Source organism: Rhea pennata, chromosome 4 (genome assembly GCF_028389875.1).
Source record: "Rhea pennata isolate bPtePen1 chromosome 4, bPtePen1.pri, whole genome shotgun sequence".
Lineage (NCBI taxonomy): Eukaryota > Metazoa > Chordata > Aves > Rheiformes > Rheidae > Rhea > Rhea pennata.
In genome coordinates this window covers 25,432,779-25,457,316 of record NC_084666.1, presented here as the reverse complement: position 1 = coordinate 25,457,316, position 24,538 = coordinate 25,432,779, and the positions used below count along the sequence as shown (strand labels likewise).

Genomic DNA, 24,538 nt, shown 5'->3' with positions numbered 1-24,538 from the left:
TCAAAGCCATGTTATATAACCCAGTGACAAAGCAGTCACTGTTCATGAATAGCTGAATCCAAAAAACTTATTTTTCATTTTTCAAAGGGTTGTTCCTGTGATGTAGTTTCTGCGTCACGTGCCAATGAAGAGCTTTTGCCCACAGCTTAACAGAGCAATGTCTCATTAATTTCAGTAGGGCTGTTTGCCATTGTCAAAATGGAGGTTTGCATATATTTCCTGAAAAGCATTAAAATGTATTTAAAATGCTCTGAAGGTACTGGATACAGTAAGGATTGCAGAATGCTTTTTGCTTTGTTGCAGTTACGGTATCAGAAGTGCTTAGTAGCCAGACCTCCTTCACAGAAAGTTCGACCACCCCCACCTCCTGCAGATTCGGTGACTAGAAGAGTTACAACTAATGTAAAAAGAGGAGTGTTGTCCCTCATTGACACTTTGAAACAGAAACGCTCCATCTCGGAGATGCCGTAGCTGCATAAAAGAGAAGATTCTCGTAACATTTAACTGAAGATAACAGTAACTACACTAAAGAAAATGAACTGATGATGTCCGGCCTTCCATTTTAAATTGCTGACGCTTTGTCTCCAGAGAATTTATCTATATCAAAACAATGTTAGACAAGCATGTTCTCTCATTCTTGCCACCGTCGTGTGATATGAAAAGAAGCATGAATAATTTTTTTTGCTGTCAGTGAGTTACATCATGAGCAATGGAAGGTCTGTTTCTGACTGTAAATACATGAACATTACCTAAATTCACACACAAAGAATATGGCCACGTCCCTCCTAGTGAACTCATGCTAAAGTCCTTGGAGTGAATGATGCCTAAGTTGATAGTTTTCACTGTCTTGAGCTGGATTTGTCGCGAATCAATCTTAAACCCTACAGCACTTTGCTCTGTTCTCAACACTGGAGTAGGTACCAAGTGTTAGCTACAATTGGATTACTGTAGTTTAAATACTGGGGAGGTTTTGTTGTTGTTTGAGGGTTTTTTTTTGCAAAACTACACCTGTTAGTTTTAAATTGTCGGCATCCGTCTAGCGATCACTTTAACAGCAATCCCTGATGTGCTTCTGAACCATGGTGTCACCTCATCGGCTGTTATTACATTATTAGAGAAGGATCATGTTTAATATCTAACCAATGCTGAAGAATCTAGAAGTGTTTCGAGTAACTGAATTCAGGGGGATTGGCTGAAGCCTTTCATGTTTAACCATACAAATGTACATGTTGACTGTTATTCTCCCAAGTCTTTATTAAGGGATCAAAAATAGAGTTTGCTTCCCAGAAGGCTCATACCAACCAGAAGAAAAAACTAGTCAGTCATTTTACTGTGTCAAAACTCCTAAAGACTAAAATGTTACATACTTCTCCCATATAAGTGTTTGATCAAATGTTCGCTTCAGCGTCTGTTTGCACAATTTTCCCTTCCCCTCAGTTTGTTGCTGAATACTTAACATGCCATAAAAAGAACAATCATGTCTTGTTTTTTACCACATTCTATGAATTTCTTTTAATGCTCTGTGACAAAATAATGAAAGAATTTTCTAATAGGTTATAGTGCTTCAGATGGTGCAACCTGATTGCAGTGCTTTTGCTCCAAAGGCTTCATGTAGTCGCACAGATCCACACTACTGCAAATTCTGCCAAAGTAAGCACAGTATTGCCCCTTAAGATTGTACCTCACACTAATTTTCAAATGCAGTTACACATTTTTAGTTTCTGCCCTTGCCGTCTTCTGTTTAGACCTGCAGTTTCATACAAATTGTGAAAAGGGAATATTAAAAATGTTTTTAACTGATGTTAATAATGCAGTGCCTCCATTTATATATATTTTCCAAATATAACTGTCTCCCAAGTCTGCAAACTTGGTAATACTGTAATTTTAAAAGAACATTTTCAAGGCCGCTATGGCAAGAACTCTTTTCTACTTTAATATGCAAGGGACTGCTACACTATCTCTTTTTTTTTTTCCTTATTATTTAACAAAAAAAAAAATCAGTAGCAATCCCTGGAGAAGGCAAGTTATGAATACAATGGGAAAGCAACGATGATTCAAGAGATTTCTGCATTGAAAATATAGGAAAATTACTAAAATAAACTCAGCCTGATGTATGAGCAAGTGCCAGGGTAGGCTAGCTATGCAACTAGTGTAATTAAAATTAGCCCTCTGTAATACTGTCTGAAGAGCTGATCCTCCACTGATCTCGAAATCTCTTCTAGGACAGAGATTCTGCACCTCAGGCAGTGAAACAATCTTTCGCCTCTCAAGCCTCACATTCCCACTTCCTCCTTTGCACCAGCTCTATTGCTTATACAGTAGTTGGAGGATAAATCAGATCGATGATAGGCTTAATGTGAATAAGCTCGAACAGAGAAATGGGGCAGGCCTGTGAATTTCACCCAGTTTGCTGCTTGGCCATGCAGATGACTGTTGATACAAGGCAGGCATGGAGAGCACATAGCTGGAGGTGAGGAAAATCACCCCTTCAAGCAGCAGCACTGGTTTAAACTGACCATTAAGCAAGATGCCAAAGCATGGAAGCAGCAGCTTCCATACTTGCTCATTCTGGTTCTCTAGTTTCTGGGAGCTCCCACTGAAGCCTGCTAGGAATAATGATTCCTATCATGATGGCTACCAAAAGTCATCAGATGGTAACTGAGTATGTCTTCAAGTAGGATCATGAAGTTAAGAGATAAAAGGTTCCTATCATCATCCTACTGAATTATTGAACTTTGACTTTAAATTACAGCAAATTATTTGGTCTTGTCTTTATTTAAAGTTCAGTCTGAAAACTCCAGGATTTGGATTTGCAGCTGTCCTACAACAATGAATTTTAAATAGTAGAATTCAGTTCTGTAGTTGCATCCATATAGTGCTGATTCTCCCAGACAGAAACACAGACTCTATATTTAAACTAAACACTTCATAAACAGCAGTTAAAAAAAAAAAGGAAAAAAAGAAAAAAGGTTTTTTTTCAGTGTGTGTCATCCTGGCTATGAACATCTAGTTGGGCATCACTATTGAAGTGTTCAACTGGGAAGCACTGAGAAAGGTATTTGGAAAGCTGTAGGTTACTTGCCAATGTATGTTTTAAGAGTTTTGTGCCTGCTACCAAAATGTTTTGATTTTGCAGATATTTAAGTAAGTAAGTAGTGTGCTTAAAGATCAGAACGTGAGCGGCCCTTTTGCTTCAGTAGAGCTCCTTATTCTCCAAAAGATTAAATACACACCCAGCTGGGGTTTTTTTTGCAGAATTGGAGCCTAATATTGCAAAGCCAGTTATCCTTTTTTAAACAGTATGTTAAGGCACTCTTACCATGGCCAAAAAAAAGTATGTATGGAGTATGTGTGTTGGAGCAACTGCCAGTGTTTTTTAATTAACATTATAGTGACCCTTCAGTTATCTATGCATTTTTTTATAATACGTAGTGATTCTGTAGGCAGACAGCCATGTTCACTATGCCTTGTATGTCTGATGTCATATTTTAAATTAACCTGTTAAATACAGCTTAAAATATTTTTATTTTATTTATTCTATTTTTACTGAAATATCCTGCATTATTATGTTGATGTATTTGTCTTTTCTGGACATGATCTTGCAAAAGTCTTCACTCTGTGTACTATAGGTTGCCTAAAAAAAAAGGTGGGCTTTGTAATTATTTGTAGTAACATTTTTATTGAAGTCTGTAGAAAAATCATGTAAAGCTAATTTCTTAATTTTTTTCAATGCAAGTAGTAAGTTAGAGATAAGAATCACATGTCAGTCATGTCATTAATATACTCCCTTGCAAGGGGATTTATAGTCACAGTCAGTGACTACAGAAGAAGCCTTTCTTTTGAAATCTGCAGTGTTAACTGTAGGTTTTATTTAAGCCACTTACTATTTCATTTAAAGGAGAGAAAGAGGGTGTGGGAAGCGTAAGCCTATACAGGCCACCTACCAGTTGGTTAAATAGGAATAACAAGAATTGCATGAAAGGGCATTGATTCTACTTACAATAAAACGAATTCTTAATGATAAACTTTGTGTGCAGAACTGCCTGTACCTATCCAAATAGTACGCCCTTTTGTGACAGAGAAAGAAAAGTGGTGGAATAACTAATGGTTTATGCCAGTTCTGTGTCATTTACTAAGAGTTCTACATCGCTTTTCTTTTATCAAGCATTTTTAGATCTTTTATTAAATGATTTATGAATTTTTAGTAAATCATGTGTGGGAAACAGAACTTTTCTTATTTCCACAGCTAATAGGGGCTCAGCCTTTACAGCATTACCATTAACACCATTACTCCTTTCTTGGGCAGGTTAATTGTGTAATACATTGCTAAGACCTGTGCTGTACAGTCAGCAATAGTAGGTTTGATTTATTTTAACAACAGTAAGAAAGAAGGAAAAACACCCATTGTTTATCAGCAGAGCTCAGTGTTAAATAAAGTACCTGACAGACACCGAAAAAGACAATTTTCCCTGCTGTTGACCACTCTACACATTTACATGTAATCTGTTCTGAGAATAAATTTAGCTGCATAAAATGATTGTCTCAATTGTTACTGATCCATGAAACTGGGAAATTATTTCTTTTGTCATTTAAAAAGTGCTTGAGGGGAGGGAAAGACATACTGATTGTTCAGAAGCAATACCAGTACAATGGACATTTCTGTATCTGGAAAGCTCAATTAACAGTTGTCAGTTTAAAGAAAAAAAAAAAAGCTATATGAGTAACAGTTTTTACTGTACAAATTCATAATAAAAAAATGTTTTTGAGCACTCAGGCTTCTACCTGCAACCATCTCAAGCCAGTCCCAGATGTTGCCACTATGTCATACTGATTGCCTACAAATTAAGCTGATGACCTACAGGATCAAAAACTTCACCACCAGCTCTTTGCTATTCTTGGCTAAGTGTCAAAATTGTAAATGGCTTAGCCTCTCTAATATTTCAAAGAGTGAAACTCCTGAAAAAAGGTTCAGGCCAACTGTGGTACATTATGATGTATATACATAAGTAGCCCTGCACTTCTGTCAGCAGAGAAATGTATGTTCATTTAGAAGTCACTTCCGATACTTTTAATAAATGAATGACATTAGTTTTGATAAATAATTTTAAACGTTCACTTCTCTAACTTCAGACTCTTTAAGTTTCTTATAAGCGTTTTTTTTTCAAAAAACAAATAATAATTGCCTTACTTTCCCTTCCTTGTCTCTTAATATGTGGACTCTTTCCTCCTCCAAGACAGTTTTGAAATAAAATCCCTTTTTTCAGTTCTATATATTGCAAGCACACAGGTCTAGACTATATCCTTACCATTTGTTCAAGAACAGGTGCAGAGAAGTTTGTCCTTTTCTTGGAAGTTAAGGAGCATGGGTTACTCACAGAAGGTGAGTGATATTTTGGACAGCTGACTCAGATTAAAATATTAAAAGAAATTTTCACTGATTCAGTGAAGCACTGATATTTATCTGATGAACTACAGGCAGCTGTCTACACTGATAACCATACTGTCATTCACATCTTTTCTTCTAATGTAGTGCTGATGAAGCTACATTGACTGGTATGGGTGAGGGGTGAAAAGATACTAAAATATTTTCTCTGGATGGGTCTAAATCCAGTCTCAGCTATGTATCAAAGAGATTAAAATTCCTTACCATCTTGCTGATATTAGGCATGTTTGCTTAGATGTTGAGTATACTTTTATCAAATACCTTAAAAGATTCTGCAGAAAAAAAACTTTGGGCCACAGCTACCTTTGCCCTTCTTTTCCTGCTAAGTTCTCTTTGTTTCATTTCTGCAACCATACAACCCCAAAACAATTCTTAAGATACCTTGTAGAGTCATTCTGTCATTTTTGACGTTTTTCTTCTTATTGTTGTCCACATTTAATCAGACCCTTTTATCCTCTGCTCAGATTTTAAGACAAATATAGCCATTCAAATTATTTTATCTTTGTTAGAAACAGGGAACAGGTTAGAAGCCCAAAGCTGTTTCCAAAGACAGACAAACTACGATGTGTTCAGGCTCTACTCAGACGAACAGTGGTAACGGTATTTTTTAAAAAAACACAAAATTTATTTTGCTTGACAGTAGTAGATCTCTTCAGCTAAGAACAGCTTGGAATTAAGAATGTTGCTGAAAAGCAGTTATGAGCCATGACATATTCAGACATTACGTTATTATGACAATTCAGTATTTTTAGCATCAGAATGCATGTCTAGTTTTAGTGTTCACATTTTCTGAGTACATTTGAGCAGAAACAAAGGGGTAAATATCAGAAAGCCTATATATGTGCTTCAGTGTACTTAGCCAGTTGCCCATATGAAAATTCACATATCATTTTAGAAACAAAGATGATCTGGCATACTCTGAATTTCAGGAATAGCCATTTCATTAATCAGTCTCACTTTAAAAAAATCCATTTGAAATTGAGTATTCTTATACAACTATGCAGGTTATGGGGGGGAAAAAGTGTTTTAACTTGTCATTTTAAAGCGTACAGCAAGTAGCTATGTACTTTTTTGACCTTATTCCCCCACTGGTCTACCAACCTTATGTAGCTGAGCTGCTTCACTTTTTAAAATGTAATTATTGTTTAAAATGATTAACGTGGCTATTCTGCAAAATATCCCACAATATATGTTTCCCACAAGCACGGTTATCCTGCGTATATAGTGTAATCTAACTGTAAAAATGAATATATATATATGTATTTATACAGAGAGAGAGAGAGAGAGAGAGAAATATTTACCTTTTCTATAAAGGTAAGGGCACCATTTGAAGATTCTTACAGCCATGGTCGAGGTTGCTTAACCACATTTGGTTTGACTGCTCTAGATAGAGGTGGTGGAAACAGGCCCCCACTAAAACTCTTTGCTCCAATCCAGTCATGCCAGCAATGATGGGCTGGCAGCTTGCATCTGTTTCCTTGGGAACTTAAGTATGGTACTATCACTGGAGGCAAAACAATTTCCACAGGCTTCAATACAACCATTCTGTCTCCTGCACGGGCCTTTCTAGTAAGTGGCTGTCTTTCATAGACCTTGCTGATAGATGACAAATTAGATGTGCGCTTCAGAACTTTAGGAAGGGCTGAGTCTGAGACTGGGTTGGTGGTAGCTTTCTTCAGCTGACCATAACTGTTTGTTTTGTTCAAAGGCTTTTGGTCTGTGTTACTTACTGCTTTAGATACTGAATCTTCAGCAGGAATATTAGATACAGCTTCATGGTGAAGGAACTCTTCATTCTTTGTCTCTACACCGTTACCTCTAATATTATTTGCATGTTGTGTCATTTTCAGTTTCTTTTTCTTTTTCTCTTCTTTCTTTGATTTTTCTACAACAATTCCATCTAATAGTCCCTTTGCTGCAGCACGAGCCAAAATATCTTTAACAGACAAATTTTCAGAAGAATCTTTCTGAAAATTCCAAATCAAAAACAGATCTAAGCCACAACCATGAACTGTTAATCAGATTCCTTAGAATTTATTTCACATGGAAAGTACTGCAGAATCTAACAGAACTACATAAACCACATAATAAATGCTAAAAAAACTAAATGCTAGAAAACCTGCTTATTCAAGAAATCAAGAACATTACTGTTACGTAAAGTAGTATCTGAGCATTTACTCTTCAGAGACTTTGCCCTCTGCTGGCTAAGAGAGGGGAAAAAGAATTCTGGACTTTGTACGGTTTAGTTCCCCCAGACTGACTTGCTCTGTAACATATCCAGCATCTGTAATAGCACATACATACATAGAACATACATACCATCTATAATGTTATTTTTATATATATATAAATAGTAAAATATAGAAATATTACCAAAAACATTAACTGAGAGTAACTTTCATGATAATGAAAATCCTTGTTCATAATAAATAAGCAAGGACCTCTCAAACTAAATCAACAAGGAACCAGGTCAATATCCAGATATGTAAAAACAAACAATGGGGAAAAAATTCTTTACAGCTAGCCAAGACGACAGGCAGGTATTTGAAAAACAGAAACTTCAGTTTAACCTATGTATCTTAGTACTGTGACTCACGAAAAAATGTGTATTTCCAGAGTTATCTAAAATTTGGCCACTGGTGCAATTAGAAGTAATTAGTTCCGTGCAGCAGAATTTGACTAAAAGAATGATTCAAATGAACTACCTGAAACAAAATTGTTTCTTTTTCTGGAAGGAAAGAAAGATTATGGTAGACAGATGCCCACCATGTGATTAACTGAAGCTTGCTAACTGAGGAAGTCAGGTTAAAAATAATACTCCACATTGAAAGCAGGTCAATAATAGACAATTTAAAAGCTTTTGTACTTCTCATTCTTCTATGCGAATAAAATCTTTTCCTTCTAATTCCCCCACCCTCCAAGATGCAGACTTCTTTCAAGCACTGTGAACTCAGGATGACAGAAAGTTGTACAAATTACCAAATAGGATTTCATATCTTTACTTTTCAATGAAATTCTTATTGGCTCGCTCCTTCCTCATTTGCTGAAGAAATCCTGCTTTTCTCAGGCGCAAGAGGAAAATGCAGATGCTCAGAGATGTAAAAACTCTGCCTTTAAAACCCTTCCTCAGGAATCATGCCAAGACTTTCCATTTATTCAGCAGCCCAACCACTTCTCAAGTGAGATTTTTTTACAAATGCCTTAGTTTTAGAAGGAACTTCATATGCCTAGATCAAAACTGCTCTGACCACAAACTGATCCAAAATAAAAGGTACATGTTGCAAAGTTATGTTTAGCATAACACTCCAGAAGTTGTAGATTTCTACTGCAGCTACCTCTAGAAAAATTGCTCCATGGCTCACCTATTCTTTGGTCAGATTCCAACAACTAAAGAAAAGTCAGGAAATTTAGAAAAAAAAGAATCCATTTCATATTTTCATTAGTGGAAAATGGCAATATCGGGTTTTTTTGAAGTATTTTCAAGTGGTGAGTTTCTCATCTTACCTCTCTTTCTAGAATAGCTAAAAAGCAGCAATTGGAAATTTCTGATGGTTCCATTTTGAAAAAAAATTCAGTTGAAACCTTCGAATTGGAGCAAATAGGAAAAACAGGTGGAACAAGCCTGTAGAAAGTAAACAAATGACCAGAACAGAATATTTGGAGATATGGAAGTAAATAAACAAGGCTATATTAACAGTAATTTCCAAGTGTAATGTCTTTCAATTACAGTTTTACATAATCTATCTTCATTTAAAAAAACAGTAACTCAAGAAAAATCATGGATTCGTTTTTTTTAGAATATATATTAACCACTCACCAGGTAATAAATCTGTATGAACATAATTAACAGCTATACTCTTTCTGAGGTCTACAATTACTGGAGTATCAAATTATCCATGAAGTTGGGGAAATGGTCTCAGAATACTGTGAGCACTAGACAGCAATTGTAAAGATGCTGATTTTAAATTAATAAGTATAATGCTCTTAATAAATATCTAAGCTGAAAATCTTAGATTAAAAACACTTCTCTACTTGTAGTAATCAACATCCAATTGCGTCAATTCTCAAATTACAGTTTTGAAATGGATGAATGAGGAAGAAAGAAATAACCTTTTCTGATGGTCTCCCTGTATTCCAGTGTTACCCTAGCTGTTATAAACAGGCCACAAGGACATGACAATTTGTGTTAATTAGAAAGGTTGGTTCATAAGGCCATGAAACTGGTACAAAGCTGTTGCAGGACAGAAAGATGATAAAAGGTCCTAATGAAATTTATAACCCATGTTCTTCCCACATTGCTGTTGACTTCAGAGGCACAACCTCTAGTCAATGATGCAGTGATCCTCTCAAGACAGAGCTTTGTTCAAAGACGATTACGGAGACACATATTCAGGGTTTGTAATCAATATCCTACTTTGGCCAGATAGTCCCTATCTAAGGAAAGTCTGCAACAGTGTTTTGTTCCCATGTTTTCACTGTAATCTGGATTTTTTTTTATATATATGCCCCTTGGAATATAAGGCACACATCCCCCCAGCATTACTTAACTCTAGGCTCTATGGCATATCATAGGAGATTTTTGCTTTTAAATCTAGTTATCTAACCCCAAAAGAAGTGTCATAACCTTTACTCTGACCTATGCATACAGAGTAATGGTACCAGGACTCTCTTTAATGGATGGGGTAACCCTGAAAATCGATGCTGAAATTAATTAACTTCAATTTGATTAGGCCAAAGGGAAATGCGTAAGTGGTTTGGCATCCCCACTACATGCATCTGTTCAAAACGTGTACCTTTACGCAAGATAAATCCATCGCTATAAACTGCTTGACCTATGCTTAGAACAAACTCAGCTCAGAAAGGGGGTACATGTTTGAAAAATCACCTTTGCAATTTTGTAGCCTTAAGACTAGCTGTATGGCTCTCAAGCTCCAACACAACCTTACTTGGTTCAGCACTATTCTGGCAACACAGAATAATCCCAATGGATGTAATTCACAGGATAAGCCTAGGTGGCCTAGTAGTTTCCTGAAAGCCCTCAATTTTCTTGGAAGAGGCAATTAATAGTAAGCAGCTCTACGATAATCACACAGGATGTTCTGTTACCCTAACCTGTCCCTCTCAAAATCATGAGGAAGGCTAGGAATTCTGTAACAATTTTTCATTCTATCCTGCATTCCTTTAGTCAAACATATTACTTGAATAAGTCTAAGGAAAAAGCACAAGGAATGGTCATGAGTAATACATGTAGCCTAACAGGCTTGATCTTTCATCTTGGAGAAGCATAATCCCACCATATATTTTATTTATAGTGGTGTATTACTGCTCTGTTTAAACTAGTTACCAGCAGCTTTACTACAGCAAGAACTATGCACAAAAACATTGAAGACGGGCATGTCAATGAAGCTAGAACCGATTCTGGCATTGGCATTTTCTTAAAGTTTAATCAGTCTTCAATCACACACTGTCTTAGGTCTGCAAAATCATAATGGCATCTTTCTCTTCCCTTTCTTACCAGCTGAAATTGCCTTTTGTTTAAAAATAAAAATAATAATTTAGTGGTATGACAAGTTTCATGATATTCCTGCAAACGACAGAAAATGGTTTATTTCATCTTTCAGGTAAACCTTTTGTGGAGGATTTTGGGGGTGGGAGGGAAAGGATTTTTCTGAAAAAAAGAAATCATAGCTCCTAAGAAACCTCTTTAGAATGTTTTTATATAAATGCTATTACATAAATGATGAATTTATGCACGATCTGTGGCCAAATAACTCAGAGATACTACGTTTCAAGGTCTCGCTCATTTCCCTCAATGTCTTGACCTCAGCACAACTGTTACTGCATGGCAGACTTCACAGAATTTCAAATCCCAAAGGAAAACCCAGGCTACAGTAGGAGTCCACAAACACTTCTGGACTAGCACTGTGTCATTGGCAAGACTTGCCTTGATTGTATTGCAGTTAGCACAAAACTTCTGGCAGACTGCTCTTTTTTATTTCCAAGAAAGGTGCATTATGCTTTACTGAATCTTACCATAATGCATAACTCATCCCCCCCCCCTTTTTTTTTTAGGTTTGGCCATAGTTAGCATTTGCCATTTTAAACCTAATAAATTTAAAGGCAATGAATGACACATTGGGGTTGTTTTTGAAAGCATCAACACAGTGACTTTGCTCAGAATGGCCTGGTTATTAATCCAATTGAAGATAACATTCCATCTAGACATACATACACTATTATTCTCCTACGCTTTCGGCAACATACGCTCTCTCAACCTGCCTCCTATAATAAACTATTTTATCTATGTACAAGCAAGGACCAACTGTTTCATCACATTTTTCATTGGAGGCAACTTTAAAACTGAGTACTGTGTAATTTTCCATTTTTATTTTTATATACATATATTTTCAGATAGAATTATCATGATTACATTGGACGTTCTCTTATTTTAGTCTGTCCTCTTAAAGAAGTCATTAATCTGAATGCAGGGACTAGCAATCCTGCAGCAGAGGATTTTATTCTTCTACATTATTCTTGTACTTTAAAACTGGATTTCTTTTTCCTTTGGAACCAGTTATTCTAGGTTAGAAGCTGAGAGCATAATAGCAAGTCCCCTGGCTTCTAGTCTCTATTTTATCTTAAACTAGCTTCATTCTCTTTTAAAACTACTGCCAGTGTGAAAGCATTAGTTCTGTATCAGAAGCTTACCACTATGTTATTCCCTATCATCAGTGGTGCTTTCCTCTTACCTTTGGTTCAGATGGGAACAAAAAGATTATATGAAAAAACAAAGAGGATACTCCTTAGTACTCTCATATAATCAAACGAACGACAGGCAGCAGGAAGCTATTTTAAATGTTCATCTAATACAAGACAGATAATTCTAGGATAAGAATTATGCCACAATTTGAAGTATGTCCACTTATAAAAGCATAACAAAAGTATTGTATTTTTGCTAACTTCCTGGAATAATAAAAGCTGTTTTCTTTAACGTCCCTTCTGTTTAGAGTTGTTTCCTGGAGAAGCCACACCACAAATAACTTTGGGATTCAATGTACAACTTACATCAGCTGGTCTCATCTTTTTCATTGCAGGAAGATATGAAATTTATTGTAGCAAACAGGTTGTGGCACTGGGTTTGCTTCCTCAGTTTGGGTAAACTTTTAATTATTGCATTTTATTTTTTTCTATACAAAATTCATTATTCTTATCTTTCATTCAAGACATGCCATAGATTACATTTCCCCTATTGCAGACAAAGCAGAAGTAGGAGGCAGAATTTATTTCTATTGAAGATTTTCTTACTTCCACCCTGAGTTAAGGAGGAAGGACTCAGCCCTCCAGACAATGAACATATCAACCATATATGTGAATACAAGCTCAAAACTATGTTACATAAATTAACCACCTTTACATCCAGCAAAAAGATAGACTGAGTTATATGAAAGAGCATCTGATGCCACATTAACTTCAAATCTGAAAAGTTGGTGAAGTTTAAAATACTATGTTCAGCTGAATATAAAGTAAAAGCAGACTGTTTGGATTTGTTTTTCAGAAGAAAAAAACCTGAAACTGCCTTTTACCTGGGCAGCTATGCTATTCCGGGACTGCACTATCTTTACATTGCCTGTCTGTGATACCAAACACCAAATGCAGCACCTGAAGGAGACTGACCTAACCAGATTTTGAGGTGGTAGGCACTTATCAGCTACATAAAGCCATCCCAGCTTGAATTATAATTACAGTTATTTTTCCTTCCTCTTAAGGACAGGCTCCCAGCGGAGTGTGGAACCGGAGATCAGAAAGAGCCTTGTGTTCAGGATAAATCCATTCACAAATACACAATAAAAAGCTGTAGTAAATGCTAATAAATGCCTAGCTAATGAACATTAGCAAGAAGAGAAAAAAAATCTTGGAAATAACAACTTTTGTTATTCTTGATGTTCTTGCATAGATAAAACTGCTCATTCCTTACCTATATGGTTGTACTTTACTTCCTTCCACTCTAGATTCCAGTGCTTTGTTCACTACTAGTTCATTTTCTTCTGGGTAAACTGAAGAAGTGCAGTAAACAATAGCTTGTACTTTGTTAACTACAGAAATGAAAAAAATATTTTTCACTCTTAAAAATCTTAAAACACACAAAGTGATTTAGTATGGGCTGAAAACAGCATAAAAATATGCTTGGGTGTCATTTTTACCAATAAAATATACTCTCCTACATACAGAAGTATCCGCTCTCCAATATTTCTTAACAATTAAAATCTTTTCAAATATTTGCAGATTTCAGCACAAATTCAGGGTTGCAGCCACTCCGTTTTCACACATCTACTAAAGGAGGGGGGAGAAGGTGAAAGGATGAAGATCAGTGAAAATGGAGTCAGACTACAACTTTTCCATATCAGAGAATGACTAAACCAGTAGGCTAGTCCTCTGCAAAAAGCCTGAAGATTACCATGTTGACGGCTGGTGACTACTAGGCCATAGGGATTTTGGATACATACTTTACTGTTAACCTATAGAGTATATTTTTTTTCACAGCATAAAACTGGTGATAGTACAATGGAATTGATAGTACAATATCTTTCCATACACCTGAGCATGAGTACACTTACATTTCATGGCATGCATCAATTCTTTAAGCTGCTTCTCAGCAAGAATATTGAGTTTATCCTCAGATACAGATCCTTGGAAAAGGTCTCTAAGCAATTCTACATCTAAATACAAAGAGTTGTAAATTTAAACACACTTCTTAATACAACTTCAGTTAGTATCTTAAAATTCAGTTGCTTACAGAAAATGCTTTGGTAACAAACTTGATTATTACTGGTGCAGTGAGAAGGTAGATTTTATGAATTACCATATCAAGGAATGCCTAAAATGATTATTCTTTCCCTGTCAAGTTTATTTGTAATTACTACTGCCTCTTATTTATATTTATGAAATCATACAGTAAATACTTAAATTATATAAACAATCAATAAAGAAATGTAATCAACTGAAAATTATATTCCAATATTCAATTTATTCCAAGATACCATTGTTCAGCCTATAGTCTTTTTTCTTTAAAAGAAAGGCTACCTATAGCCTGCTCCCCAAAATCACTCTTAAACTTCATAAACTACTGACTTGAAATTGCCTTTATGAAATGTTTTCTTGAGTGCCACCCAAACAGATTTTGGTTTTTTTCCTGATTATCTTAAACCAGGCCAATTATGTTCTTGCTCACATTTTGTGGAAAAAATCTGTGTAACTGATTATACATTATTCCCTTTTGTAGTTTCTACTACAAAATATTACTCATGCAGAACCATGCAAGTTATTTAATAAATATATGTTGTTACAGTAGTTAACATTAAAATTTTAAAACAAGTTTTTTAATGAACCAGTACAATTTACCGAACCGGATGCTGTGTCCAGGTCACAAGACTTGAATACTATCTCTTCCACAAAGCATGAACTAGCTTATCATAGCAAAATTTACCTCCGTGTTCGTTTAAAATAAATTCTATCGGATTGCCAACACCCACTCCAGAGCATTGTGGCAGCAGCAGAATAACTTTTGCCTTTTGCAGTCTCTGGTCTGTTGGTCCAATCTCAGTAAAGTCTTCTTGTAACAACTGAATATCTGGAGAAAAAAAAAGGGGGGGGGGGAACTCAACAGCTCCAAATATAAGCAAGCCTGCATAATTCAAAGTTGACACACAGTGGTGTTACACAAACTTCCATCGAGCCTGTTAGGCCCAGATCTGCTAGAGGAAGTCCCACTGATTTCAAACAGAGCATCCTCCACTGAAAAGACTGCTAATGGGATCCCAGAACCTTGTGTCCTCTGAGAAGTCACAAAACTGCATGGATTTTGGATTAGCACTCTCAGAAATGGCTAAAAAACAAACCGAAAGCAATAGCCAAGACACCAAACACAGGGACCCTAAGGTTCCCACACACCAGCAGCAACACAGTAACTACTTCCATGGAAGACTTACCCCAACATTTCAGGGGCCTGCATCTGTGACATGTTTAATTTGCAACCTTTGATTAACTTGACTGTTTAGCTAAAGAGTTCTCAGTTCACTTTGTGACAAAAAGTAGGTTGTTCCTGCCCTCCCCAAATATTCAAACAAGGAATCTCTGAATTGTGATAGAATTCTGTCATAGATATCCCAAACATCTATATTACACTACGCATACTAACTGCTTAACACGTACTTTTACATCCCACGTGCCTGAACAAGTTCCTCAGTTCAGCCTCTTTTGCTGGAGATTTTACACCACAAACAAAAATTCTGGACATGCTGTGATTTGTCAGCACTGACATATGAGCAATGGTCAGACGGGAACCCATGTGAGCCACTACAACATCATCATCTGTTTTCAATAGAGCATGTACAGAATGTACAGCAAGGCTGCGAGACTTATCCTGTAAATTAATGATATAAAAAATTAAAGTTGACCAACTAAGTGATATCATTTTCCAAATTAGGAAAAGTATTTCATTTTTTTTTTCAGAATGAATGGGAAAGAGAAGAAGAGAAAAAGTAATCATGGATAGCTGGCAAAAAAAAAATTAAAAAGATGTAAAAATAAACATCTTATTAAGTCAAACTCACTAAACTTAATTCTAAATCTAATACCCTAGAAAAGATAAAATCTGTAAGTGAAAAGAAATGTAAGTCTGTATCAACTCCCTAAACAGAAACATTTATGTGTGTATACCAATCACATCATTCAAATGCTCCCTTATCCCTCCAGACAGGAATGGCAATTTTCAGGGTTCTGCTTCCTCACTTTGAGGATTCTTAAACAGTAATATTTGAAATTTTTTCCCATGACCTATGGGCTGTCATGTAGAGTTCTTTTCTGTGGATCATCTATTCAAAATACACATTGAAAAGAGATACTCTGAATTAATTTGTGCCTTTGGTACTAAGTTTTGAGGCTAAAATTTCCAGAAAGTGGTTAACATTGGGTGAAAATGCTCTTCAAAATGGTTGCACACATAAATGCCATGCACTCAAAAATCATTAGACACTTCAGAATTTCCAGCAGAGTGTCATTTCAGGGTTACTTCAAACCAGCTGTGCTCTACAAAAGAAATCTCCGGATAACCTTCCTAGAGGAGCTATTAATGCCCAGACGTGAAAAAGACCAGTAGGTTTAACGGAGGAGACTTAGGAAATAAACTGCATAAAGTATTAAAAGCATCATTATTCCATCACAAATACGCAATTGCAGAGGAAGATATATTAACATGTCATTATCTACTAAATTGCAGTGATGTAAAAATTTATACTGAAATTTTCCTCACATTTTCAGAAGAGAGGCATATTGATATATATTTCAACCATTTTAGAATTTATATTCAAAACATCTTATTAATTGCGGCTATCAATTCTAAGCATTAACATTTGCATGTTGAATTTAATATGGAAATCAATTTCCAGACTTCTGCCTATTAAAAAAAAAAAGTAGGAATTTTTCAGAATGTTTTCTTGCCTGACTGATTAATAGGAAAGTGGCACAAAGCATTGTTATAGTCTGCAGATCATATTAAGATACCTCACTCAAGGCTGCCATCAACTCACCTGTAGTAAGAGCTTGTAATCTGCAAAAAGATCTAAATTAAGCAGTTCTTCTTTAAGAGAGGAAGGAAAAACCAATACATCATGGCAATGTTGGTCCATACAGTAAGTATAATGGTTGAAGTCTGACACAGATTCAACTCTTGTGAATCCTTTCTTCTTCAAATTACAGAAAACATCTTGAAGGCTGTTAACATACAACTCTGACTACTAAATACACATCACTTGAGCAGTAAGATACATGTTGAACATCTGGATTTTTGCCCTTTTTATATAAATGCAAATGTTTTTTTTTAAAAAAAAAAAAAGAAATGTACTGCCTAATGCAGAATGGAGAATCACTCTATTTTAGGTATCTAAGTTCTAGTTCGAAATACTTAAGTTAGTAAATGATAAAATAAATGAAAAAAAAGAATAATGTGTGTCCAGAAAATGCTTCAAAGCATTAGAATGTAAATGCCCACATACTTAGGTCACCTTGTAGCAAATTTACTGCTGGAATAGTTCTTTCGATTGCTTTCAACGTAGCCCAGCTTGCCAGTGAATTTAATGACTGAGCTCTGAAATAATCATTGTGCAAAGATAATAAAAGTATAAATGATGAGGTTTGTAATTCAAATATTGAAGAGTTCTGAAGTTATATACAGCAAGAGTTTTTTGTTGAAATGTAGTTTTAGACAGTGACATAAGTTTATATCAAACACAGGGTCAACAAAGCAACTTTCAGTCAACTAATGTACTCAATCTTATTTAAGGGTTGCAAAATTTTAACCAGAAAATTAAGACACCTGCTCTATAATCTAAGCACAGAACATTGTTTCAATACAAAAGTATTAAAAAAAAATCTTGATAACAAAATAAAAATGAATAACCTATACGACAAAATGAGTAACAAGATAACTAATATACAAACCATACAAGATTATCACAGAACTGAAAACACTAGTGTTATGTATATATTAATACACTATATGTAAGGATTAAAAAAAATGTGTTTTTATTTGAAGTTTACACTACCCTTAGAGAATAAGTATCAAGTACTCTAACTTTCTTAACATCCTTGGTCAATTTTATGGTTTACATAAATACATCTTACAGTAATACATCTACTTTTAAGAAGTTTTTTTTTCCTTTTTTTTAAAAAAAAAGGAAGTTTATTTATCCATGCTGTTTTTTCTAACAGATTTCCCTAGTAGCTGTGTGAAAGACTCACACAAAGAAAAGGAGTAGTAAGAAACACTCTTTCACATTACACACAGCTAACTGTTTTTGACTATTACTGCAATCTACAAAAACCACAAAGAACAATGTCACTGCATTAAACAGCATTTCTTATAAGAAACTGAAATTACTGGGAGTTCTAAAACAAATCTGTAGTATACTATATGGCTTTATAGGTAAAAGCTTAAATATTTTAGTGTTATTTTTAAGTTACTTACCTGATTTTAAATGTATTTATCCAAGCATACAAAGGTAAGGCAGAAGCTCTTTGTTCCTGCTTCCGTATGGTTTCTGGTAGAATGTACTCAATTGAAAGAGCATCATGTTTGATTCGACATCTTGCTAGTGCAGCTGCCAATTTGGTCTTAAAACTACAATACAGAGTCATAAGTTTACTCAGCTTTGCAGCTGAGTAAACCAGCTATTATCATGCAACATTTATATTACTATTTACCTCATCTAGAGGCAAAAAACAAAAGCAAGGCCTCCCTTTGCAAGCTCTTACAGAAAATGCATAGTTACAAGACACGTTCTACCCCAAACAACCCACAGTTACAAGGTACACAACTGAGACTATTAAATATATACATGACTGAAATTATGACAGGTCACACCTGCACTAACTTGGAATTAGTTTCTGAATGCATCTATTTTCTCAGAAGGCTCAGGAAAAACCCAAAACACAATTATGTTTTCATGTGAGTGTGTAAGTGTCTGTGTGTTTTAGGTATGTATACAAATAAATAAAAAACAAACACTGAAGAAGGCTGACCTCTTAATATGTACAGACAACAAAAAGAAGTGTTATGGCAACTAGGAGTCAGGGTTGTTTTATTATTCTGTGAAAACGTCAGAGAAAATATCCCCAGTCCTTTCTTCCCACAAGCTTTACACATAATTTTGATAAATGAGACTTCAAAGCAAATAAAAATTGCTCATGTGCTATTTCAGTTGTCAAGGTGTATTACTTACTGCCCTTCAGAAATACACAGCACTGATGCTATCCATGAACTTTCTGGGTTATTCTAACTCCAACAGCAAGACAATTTTGTCCAACAAATGCCTGCTGATTTCATCAACAGACTGATGAAAGAATTACTTCTACATTACTTAAAATGTTTATTTTACATAGTCATTTTTTGTTCTAGTTACTTACAATGACAAAGTCCCATAGTCCATAATAGCAGTATTGTTAAATAAAAAGACATGATTTCATTCCATGACCCTTTTGCTCTTAGCTTTATTACACTCATATTTATGTTTAGTGAATACTTTATTTCTTCTTTAATAGAATGGTATGAAAAAAGTTTCAAGAAAGCAGAAATAAGATACCTTTTTTCCAGCAAAACAATCCACAATATAAAGATGGCTTCTTAAACATCTTGGCTATATTTTTCTTAATTATAGGAATATGAAACCTTCCCCTCAAACCAGGCTCTCATTAAAAATAAAAACAAAACCCACAAATGAACAAAATTTCAAGATGAAAGATACCTGTAACATGCACAATTTTAAAAAAAGAATTGTCTAGGCAAATCTGTATTCTGCTAATACATATAAATAAATAAATAGTCAGCATGTATACCTGTAGAGATAATGCTCTATTTTCTGAACTTCTGCTACAGGTTCTTCATCAACAATCTCTCGAGCTTGAAACTTTCGGTCTTGTAGGTCATAAAGCATCACAACAAGTAAGCTGGTTAATTCATCCGGCTGTAATAGGAAAATAACTGGATAGAGAATATGACATAAAGCTTGCCTTGTTCCTACAGAAAGATTCATATCAAGAGTAGTCTCTCATATAAAAGGCATGGAAACCCCAGTGAAACCGTATTCGTAAGAATAGGAAAGCAGTTTGTTATGAGAGCATTTGTGAATTTTTTAAAAACTAATACATATTTTTAGAGTTATTTAGTTTATCAATACTAAAAATACCTTTTATTTCTACAGATAATATAATGCATCTAAAATTTTAACATTATCAAAATTTAAACTTTGAAGTTATTTTGTCTGCATAAATTAGTTCCATGAAAAGCTAAGCTTAATTGGTTCTCTTTACCATCTCTAATGGTTGCATATATGCAGCATCTCCTTCTTAGGGGGGCCAGGTGCTAGATGCTGCCCAGCAGGGCAGCATCTCCTTCTTTGCATTTGTTATTCTCCTCTATATCTTCTCATAAAATTTTTACAGCTCTTACACTCTTGAAAACTCTTACTTTCTGGCAAATATAACTGAAATCAGCTAGAAAGTTAAAGCTATTAGGGATGTACAACTGAACATAAAATGTGACCAAGAAATTATCATTTCCTTACAAAAAACAAGCTGAAAATCATTAGTGTTAGATCATTTACATACACACATGAATCTCCACAAATAGCATCTTTAAATTCATCTTGTAATTTTCAGAGGCACTGATGACTAAACTGGACTGAACAGTACACTATACCACCTCTAGATTTTCTTTTCATGTCAAGATAGGGAAGTATGTAAGTATGACTCAGTTGGTCTTTCTGTTGCTAGTGAAAGTACAATATTCATATGCAAGAGAGTTTGCCCAGGAAATGGAACACGAATTCAATGCTCTCTTTTGCCTGATGGGGTTCACTCCATGTTTTCCAGCTCCCAGGTACAGAAAGAGAGCATGACTCATTTTGTCCACTGACAAGGGTACACAGCTAGAAAGAAAAGCACAGTGTACCATTCTTTATTTTATTCAAACTGTCATTTAATGTAAAAACAAGAGAAACGAAGCAAGAACCCAAAAGCCTCCCCCATGTTTCTTCAAATATCCTGACCTCTAAAAGTGGGAGCACAGTTGCTCTTGTATTCACTAAAACTTGGGCAAGACTCCACATTTCATTCAACAGGGAGCACCAAACTTGAGAGGAAAAGGAGAAAAGGACCCTTGCCTGAAGCATTGTTTAGGATACTCTCCTGGGAAGCAGAAAAACATGAGTTCAAACCACCTTGTAACAAGTGTGCAGAACCCAGGTGTCAAGACTTGCTGAACAAGCAACATAATCTGTAATATTCTATTCCTTGACACTTTTTTTTTCCTGGGTCACGGGCAACATCACTGAGCAAAAAATACACTGCAGGCAGCATTATGGCTGTTCTCCTTGTTTCTTTGTTTGAATTCTAATTCCCAGCAGCAGGGAACAAAAAACACCAAAAAATCTCACAGACAAGCTATCTAGTATCTTGGAAATCAATTGTTTAGACAACGAACTTTAAAGGTTGGCAGTATTTCAGTCTTCTTGAACTTCTTTTTAATAGACATAGTAAATTAACTGTCTGCACACAGACTGAAAACTATGGGAAGCTTCCAGGTTGTGAACCCCAAGCTCATGTAGGCCTCCATTCTGAGGTAGCAAAGAGCAAGAAGCTCTACCACAGGCAGTGATACTTGCTAGGATTTTTACTGGCTACCTTAGGCAGTTCCACGTTCAAGACTCTACTTGTTGCAAATCCTCTCTCAGTCTTCCAGCTCAGTTGCAGCAACCAGCATGACATCAGGTGGCTGACTAAAAATCCATGTCTGGTAAATCTGAATGCTATTACAGAAGTACCTTTGTGAATTCTGATGCAACTCAATATGCTGCGACAGTGCCCATTTCATGTAGCCACTGAAGCTTAGACATCAGTCTTCAGACAACTTAGTATGAAATTAACAGCTTGTGATTTCAGTCCTGTGTAATTATCAGACTTAATCTTACTTATTTAACAACATCCATTGAATATGTGGAAGCTTATATTTTCTGAACTAAATCCCCACCTTCTACATGAAATTACAGGCATTATAGCTGCTGATAACTTTACATTAAAATATTATAAACATAGCCTAGATACCAGAAACCTGTCCTGTCAAATTTTCATGCATATTCCAGACATAAGTAATCAGGTGTTGTATTCTTCCCAAAAGCATGGAGGCATACATCCAAACAAAAATAAGACCAAATATATTGCTTAGTTCTTTTGGTGAATCCATTAAACTCCATCATTCTGCATCTAGCTACCTAGATCTGACATTTGAACACCTCCAACCTGTGGTAAAATAGCGAAATAGGAAGCTTGTTTTTTCTTGCTTTCAGTGATATTAAAATAGAAAGTAAAGCAGAAATATTAGGTTTAAACTTTCAGCCTCAAGTCAGAAGCTTGATTCTTAATTCTAATCAGACAACTCTCATTCCTCTAAGTTGTAATACCCTTCCTGACTACTTCAGTGTAGGAATAGATGTTGAAATACTCACGTTAGGACGAGAATAGGTGCTTATCAGGGAAGCCCTCTATGAATAAAGTCCTGCCAGGTTTTCAACCCTTTTAACCGCCCTATTCTTTTAATTAGCCTTCCAGATGTTGACTGGAAAAGTCACTGGTTCCAACCAAGAGATGCTCATAAACAGCCTCCCATTTCTTGATAGGGAACCTATCAATATGCTACCTTCAATGATTACTGATAGCTTTTCTTCAATATTAAGAACATCTGATAAAATCTAGATGTTTTCAGAATTCTTAATTAAAACCTTTTTCAGCATTATTTTGGCTTTTCAAAGTGGTAAATCTTTAAAAAAGCCCAGAGGTAGCATATATGGCTATTTTCACAAATAGCTATTTCATAAGACCATTTGGTTGAATGAACTTGGAACTCAATGCTTATTCATGTTTTGAAATGATAAATCTAGTATTTCAAGGAAAGACCAAATTGAACAAAGGCTTACATGTAGTTTAAAATAACAAATGAAGAATGTCTCAAAATCCTCAGAAAAGATTCTAAATGTATCAATGATTTATTTCCTCATCAAAATATTTACTTACTATTGACTGACATGGGTAAACACAGCTATCTAACAGTATTTTTTCAAGAAGATCTTGATCTGCAAAAGAATAATTACAAGTTATACTACGAAATCTACAAAAGTCTAAGAAAGAAATAGAAACTTATAAAGCAGTAAAAGCTGAAAGTTCAAATAAGTCCAAACTCAATCACAAACAGTAACAGTACTGAGTATAACCCCTTTACATGAAAAGGTACAGTTTTCAAGTGTTTGACTCCATAAAACACTGACAACTCGTAGATATATTTAAATATTTGAGGGCTACTAATATACTAATAGTAACTAGCAGTCTAACAAAAAGTTCCCCAAACGTCTGCTGCCAAGCAGAAGCAAACACTTGGTTTTTACGTATCGTCTCTGCTACATCATTTCTGTTGACAATTCTTGGAAATTTCTCTACTTACATTTTAGAGCACTGAAAGCCAGTTCGTAAGACACACGCTGGGAATACTCATCTTTAAAAGTTAGTATGGGAGATGCTGAGTCATTACCATACCGCACCAATATTCTATCCTGAGTTTTTTTGTTATGAATGCCTTGAAAAATCTTAGCTGCGTTTATGTATATTGAGTCATGATAGCCATTCCTCTCAATCAAAGTCATTGTGCTCTTTTCAGTAGATCCTTTTTCATCTGAAATTTTCATTTCACTCAGGTCTGAAATGTCATTTGTAACATCCTCATCTAAGGACACGAAGTTACTTTTATAACTTGGCATTTTTCCAGCTGTTGACAGTGTAACCGCAAGTCACAATCCTGTTGCCTCTGTAAAAACAAAGTTGGTATTGAATTATGAAATTTTCTTTCACTATAATACACCTTTCCCTTCATTTTCAGGTTTTTCAAAAGAACTGATTTTCTTTTTAAGGTTCTAATCCTGCAGATACACATATATTTGGTTAACTCTATCTTTACATAGAGACATACTTGTGATAGCTTTGTTACATTAGTTATTTTCATTAATGCACATAGGAAAAGACTGCTTATTGGTTCAAAGAGCTCAGTATTTTACAGTAAGTGCTCCTGTTGAAATTATATAGAAAGATTTTATTCTTTGTATTTAATAAGAAACATTATTGCAGATGGTAATATTTCTTACTATGAAATCTCCTTTAAAAAGATACTAGAGAAATTTCAAAGCAGATACTGTTTCTTCCAAATAGGAACCATCTTGAAAAGAGTTGCAATGAATTCCACATGCTTGTCCACTGAACTGCACATCTGCTCCTAAAAACAGATAGTAGAGGTCACCTGAATATTAATACATTAAATGAATATTACCTAACCACCAGGATTTTAAATACTAGAAATCTATTCTAATGGTCTCTGAAGATACTACCCAACTCTGCATGAGCCCAGGTGTGTTTCTCAATTTTTCTACACAACTTACCTAAAAGATAGAGAAAAACAATAAATAAAGGAAAAAATAACCTTCCCCAGAGGCTGAACAAGGATTC

The 24,538-nt window shown here is 35.2% G+C and overlaps 2 protein-coding genes across 18 annotated transcripts in view; one reads left to right on the top strand and one right to left on the bottom strand.

Moving 5' to 3' along the window:
• APBB2 (amyloid beta precursor protein binding family B member 2) overlaps nt 1–4,534 on the top strand; it is a 185,121-nt gene extending 180,587 nt beyond the window's left edge. For all 17 annotated transcript variants that reach the window (XM_062575478.1, XM_062575490.1, XM_062575492.1 and 14 more), the window contains one exon: nt 304–4,534. In XM_062575478.1, the coding sequence (XP_062431462.1) occupies nt 304–471 (168 nt within the window). In that variant the 3' untranslated portion in view covers nt 472–4,534. The remainder of the gene's footprint in view (nt 1–303) is intronic.
• A 2,246-nt stretch (nt 4,535–6,780) lies between these two features.
• Nucleotides 6,781–23,799, bottom strand: NSUN7 (NOP2/Sun RNA methyltransferase family member 7). The gene is made up of 11 exons (XM_062574517.1): nt 23,487–23,799; nt 23,063–23,121; nt 19,832–19,959; nt 18,465–18,617; nt 17,029–17,212; nt 15,653–15,863; nt 14,928–15,071; nt 14,059–14,160; nt 13,419–13,536; nt 8,948–9,065; nt 6,781–7,410 (listed from the first exon to the last, which is right to left on the bottom strand). The coding sequence occupies exons 1-11, from the start codon at nt 23,797–23,799 to the stop codon at nt 6,781–6,783; spliced, it is 2,160 nt and encodes a 719-aa protein (XP_062430501.1).
• Between the last annotated feature and the right edge of the window lie 739 nt (nt 23,800–24,538).

Bases quoted from the DNA above. Each gene is read 5' to 3' on its own strand.
- NSUN7 (XM_062574517.1), bottom strand. From the start codon at position 23,799: ATGCCAAGTTATAAAAGTAACTTCGTGTCCTTAGATGAGGATGTTACA. The intron at 23,122-23,486 runs GTAAGTAGAGAA...ATTCTTTTGCAG, and splicing joins GGCTTTCAGTGCTCTAAAAT to ATCAAGATCTTCTTGAAAAA. The intron at 18,618-19,831 runs GTATACATGCTG...TCTGTATTGTAG, and splicing joins ATAGAGCATTATCTCTACAG to TTTTAAGACCAAATTGGCAG.